The following is a 1,642-nucleotide window of genomic DNA, read 5'->3' on the forward strand; positions in this document are numbered from 1 at the left end:
AATCGCATGGTGGCACTAAACAACCAGAAATACGCATCACAGGACTTCATCATCGATCTTTGAGACTGCCTCTAAAGCATTCAGGGGGCAGACCAATATTCTCCGAATGAGCTTTGTTCTAACGATTTTCGCGTCCATACAACCCGCACGCATTGTAAGACGGTAATTTTTCTTCAATTAACGGACATGTAAACAGTCTGTATCACTTGGCATTTACTGGATTTGTACATTGAAACCAGACAATGGAACACAGCAGACAGTACTCCTGGCGAAAAGGAAGCAAATGGATGGGCTTGGTGCTGTCTCTGAGTCTGATTTTTGGAAAGGCATCGGGACAGATAAGATATTCTATATCGGAGGAGATCAAAGAAGGGACTTCTGTTGGGAATATTGCAAAGGATCTCGGAATAGATCCAGTCATATTAAAATCAAGGGGATTTCGTATTGTCTCTGGCTCCACCGAACCCCTTTTCCAAGTAAACCAAAATGATGGGATTTTATATGTAAATCGTAACATTGACCGTGAAGAAATATGCCAGCGGACCAATGTCTGTTTGATAAACCTGAAGACCGTCCTAGAAAACCCACTGGAGATCCATTACGTTGCTGTGGAAGTGTTAGACGTAAATGACCATTCGCCCTCTTTTCCGGAAGACAACAAAAAGATAGAGATTTCGGAGTCCACTTTACCGGGAACCAGATTTCAGTTGCATGCTGCTCTTGATCCAGATGGTGGTATGAATTCCGTTCAACAATACAAACTAAGTCCTAATAATCATTTTCGGCTAGAAGTGAAAGATAGTGGAAAAGAAGGTAAAGTGCCTATTTTACAATTACAAAGCCCGTTAGACAGAGAGGCCTCGAGCAGCCACAAACTACTTCTTACAGCCCTGGATGGAGGCAAACCTCCTAAATCAGGGTCCATGGATATATTTATAGACGTTCTAGATGTGAACGATAATGCGCCAGTTTTTACAAAAGATGTGTATTCTGCAGATATAAATGAAGATGCACCGATTGGAACAATAGTCATACGAGTAAATGCCACGGATATGGATGACGGTTTGAATGGAGATGTTAGCTATTCTTTCGGCAATGTAAATATTAAGGTACATGAACTGTTTGATGTCGACCCGATCACAGGTGAGATAACTGTGAAAGGACAATTAGACTATGAAGTGGATGACAGTTACGAGATAAACATCCAGGCATCTGACAGCGGTGCTGTTCCATTTAGAACGGAAAAAAGCGTGAGTGTAAATATTAAAGACAAAAATGACAATGCACCTGTAATTGAGGTGACGTCACTGTCTAGTACCATTTCAGAAGATTCCAGACCAGCAACAGCTGTAGCACTTCTTAGCATTACGGATTTGGACTCTGGAGTAAACGGGAAAGTTCTCTGCTTTGTAAAAGGCGATGTCCCTTTCACAATAACACCTTCAATACAGGAAAACATGTACACTGTCGTGACAAAGTCACAGCTTGACAGGGAAAACAAATCGATTTATGATGTAACAGTAATCGCAAAAGATGCAGGTGAACCAGCCTTAACAACCAAAACGACGTTGAGAGTTATTATATCCGACGTTAACGACAACAGCCCAGAGTTTTTAATGAGGCAATACAATTTCTACGTCAC

The 1,642-nt window shown here is 41.5% G+C and overlaps 1 protein-coding gene across 1 annotated transcript; it reads left to right on the forward strand.

Moving 5' to 3' along the window:
• Positions 1 to 6: 6 nt before the first annotated feature.
• LOC116380758 (protocadherin gamma-C3-like) lies at positions 7 to 1,637 on the forward strand (the record flags this gene model as incomplete). The annotated part of the gene is made up of 1 exon (XM_031842631.1): positions 7 to 1,637. A coding segment is annotated over exon 1 (1,395 nt), but the record flags the coding sequence as incomplete, so codon positions are not given.
• Positions 1,638 to 1,642: the final 5 nt, after the last annotated feature.

Source organism: Anarrhichthys ocellatus, unplaced genomic scaffold (genome assembly GCF_004355925.1).
Source record: "Anarrhichthys ocellatus isolate YVR2014 unplaced genomic scaffold, GSC_Weel_1.0 scaffold8692, whole genome shotgun sequence".
NCBI classification, from domain to species: Eukaryota; Metazoa; Chordata; class Actinopteri; order Perciformes; family Anarhichadidae; genus Anarrhichthys; species Anarrhichthys ocellatus.